At 69.6% G+C, this 2,104-nt stretch overlaps 1 protein-coding gene across 1 annotated transcript in view; it reads left to right on the top strand.

The window, feature by feature from the left end:
- Positions 1 to 6: 6 nt before the first annotated feature.
- Positions 7 to 2,104, top strand: part of TSC22D4 (TSC22 domain family member 4) — a 9,229-nt gene continuing 7,131 nt past the window's right edge. The window contains exons 1-2 of the mRNA XM_015427917.1: positions 7 to 886; positions 1,897 to 2,060. Of these exons, the coding sequence (XP_015283403.1) occupies positions 137 to 886; positions 1,897 to 2,060 (914 nt within the window). The 5' untranslated portion in view covers positions 7 to 136. The remainder of the gene's footprint in view (positions 887 to 1,896; positions 2,061 to 2,104) is intronic.

Below are 2,104 nucleotides of genomic sequence, written 5' to 3'. Positions count from 1 at the left end.
CCTCCCCTGCAGCAGCAATAGCAGGAGCAGCGGGCCTGGCATGCCGGCGGGCCGCCCCGGCCGCTGGCCCTCCGAGTCTGGCGTCGCCATGGCCCGGTAGCCCCGCCGAGGGGCTGCCCCTTTGCCAGCTGCTGCCATGAGCGGCGGGAAGAAGAAGAGCGGCTTCCAGATCACCAGCGTCACCTCCGACTACCAGCCCAAGGAGGGCCCGCTGGCCGGAGAGGCCAAGGGGCCCCCGCCCGCCCCTGAGGAAGCAGCGGAGGCCGGGGATGGCGAGGGCACCACGGGCCCCAAAAACGGGCCTTCTGCCCCCGGCTCTCCGGGGGCGCCACCCTCTTTCCAGGGGCCCGGAGGAATGGCCGGCTCTCGCTTCCGCGTGGTCAAGCTGGACCAGGGCTCCGGAGAGCCATACAAGCGCGGCCGCTGGACTTGCCGGGACTTCTACGAGCAGGAAGCGGAGAAGCTCCCCTGGGGACGCTTTGCGGACTCGGCCCGGCACCCCCAGTCCCTGGACTCCCGCCTGGAAGTGGCCGGACTCCTGCCCAAACCGCTCAGCCTGTACAGTCCCCAGCCGCAGCGCCGGGGCGCCTGCCTGCACTCCCAGCTGGTCCTGCCCGTCCCCGGCTCCTCCTCGGGCCACCAGGCCCGCTCCCTGGGGGGCGGGTTGCCCCTGCTGGCCCACCCCAACAGGACTCCTCCCAGCCCTGTGGCCCTCCGCAGCCCCCTGGCCGTGCCCGAGCCACGGGCGCCAGCTCCTGGGGATGGCACCAAAGAACCCGCTGACCGGAGCACGCCCGCCACCGTCCCGACCCTGGTGGTGGAGGAGCATTTGCTTCCCAAGAGTGTCACCCAGCTGATCCAGAGAGACACGGAGGAACGGTGCAAGGTGAGAACTTTCTCTTCGGTGGCGTCTCCTGTGGTCCCCCCCCCCCGTCATCTGGGGCCCTTGTCTTTTCAGTCCTCAGCCAGAGGCCCAGAAGCAAGCCCACCGGGGAGGCTGAAACTCCTGGGGCCGGTGGAACCCCTTGCTGCCAGAAACAGCTCCTGCGAGGGCTCACCCTCCCCACTCTCCTGAGGGACAGAGCCACAGGGGGCTGCTGAAGGCACGAGCGGGGGGGGGGGCTGGCTGGCTGGGACACACACACACCCACACACCCTGGCCAGCCCTTCTCTCTCCTCCGATGCGGCCCCCCGCACTGGAGCCGGGCCTCGCCAGAGCGACCCCATCCCAGTCAGAGGTGCAGGGCCCGGGCTTGGACCAGAGGGCCTGGAGAGGCTGCCTGTCGGCCTGTTCTGCGGTGTGGGTTTTGGCCGGGTGCCCTTCCCTGTCTGAGGTGGCAGCCACAGTACATCCTGCAATACCAGCATTTGCTGGCGGGTGTGGGGGGGTGTTTAGAAGGAGTTGCACCCCTCCCTCTGGGACAGAACAAGGAGCCATTGACGGAGGGGACGCTGAGGAGCGAAGGGGCCGGACTCCTGGCCTTTCCTGGGGCAAGCCCCCACCTCGAAGGGGTCGGGGATGGGGAGGGGAGGGAGGGCTCCTTGGGCCTCTGTCTGCCCCCCCCCCCCGCCCCCAGCAGGCTTATTCTCCTCTTCCTAGAAGCCCGTCCCTGTTTGTGCTGGCCGGAGCACACAGAAGCGCCTTGTCTTCCCCTAGCTAGGCTGCCCTCTACGCTGGGCGGAGGAAGCACCCGTTGACCCGGCTCCTCTCCCCAGGCACAGCTGCAGGCTGTAGTCTGGCACCCCTGGGCTGGGCTGGGCTGGGGTGAGGGGAGCGCAGCCCCCTGCTGGGCCCAGAGCCCCCCCCCCCCCCCGCACTGGTTGCCAGGGAGTACCTGGCAACCCTCCCGGCCCCCTCCGGAGAGGCAAAGGCTGAGCTCCCTCTCGCCCTGTCAGGTCCTGCCCAGAGAGTCCCGCTCGCGGCCCTCGTCCCCGGCACCCCTCTTCCTCCGAGATGCCAGCCCCAGCCGGAAAACCTCAGACCCTTTCAGTGCGGCCCGCTTCAGCTTGGCACGGTCCATGTTGGGCATGGGGGTTGCCCACGACAGCGACGATGACAGGTAGGTGTGCGGGGGGGGGTGGGCAAGAGCAGCAGTGGCGATCC

Source organism: Gekko japonicus, unplaced genomic scaffold, assembly GCF_001447785.1.
Source record: "Gekko japonicus isolate JY-2015 unplaced genomic scaffold, Gekko_japonicus_V1.1 scaffold761, whole genome shotgun sequence".
Taxonomy (NCBI): Eukaryota; Metazoa; Chordata; class Lepidosauria; order Squamata; family Gekkonidae; genus Gekko; species Gekko japonicus.
This window is presented reverse-complemented; position numbering and strand designations above follow the sequence as displayed.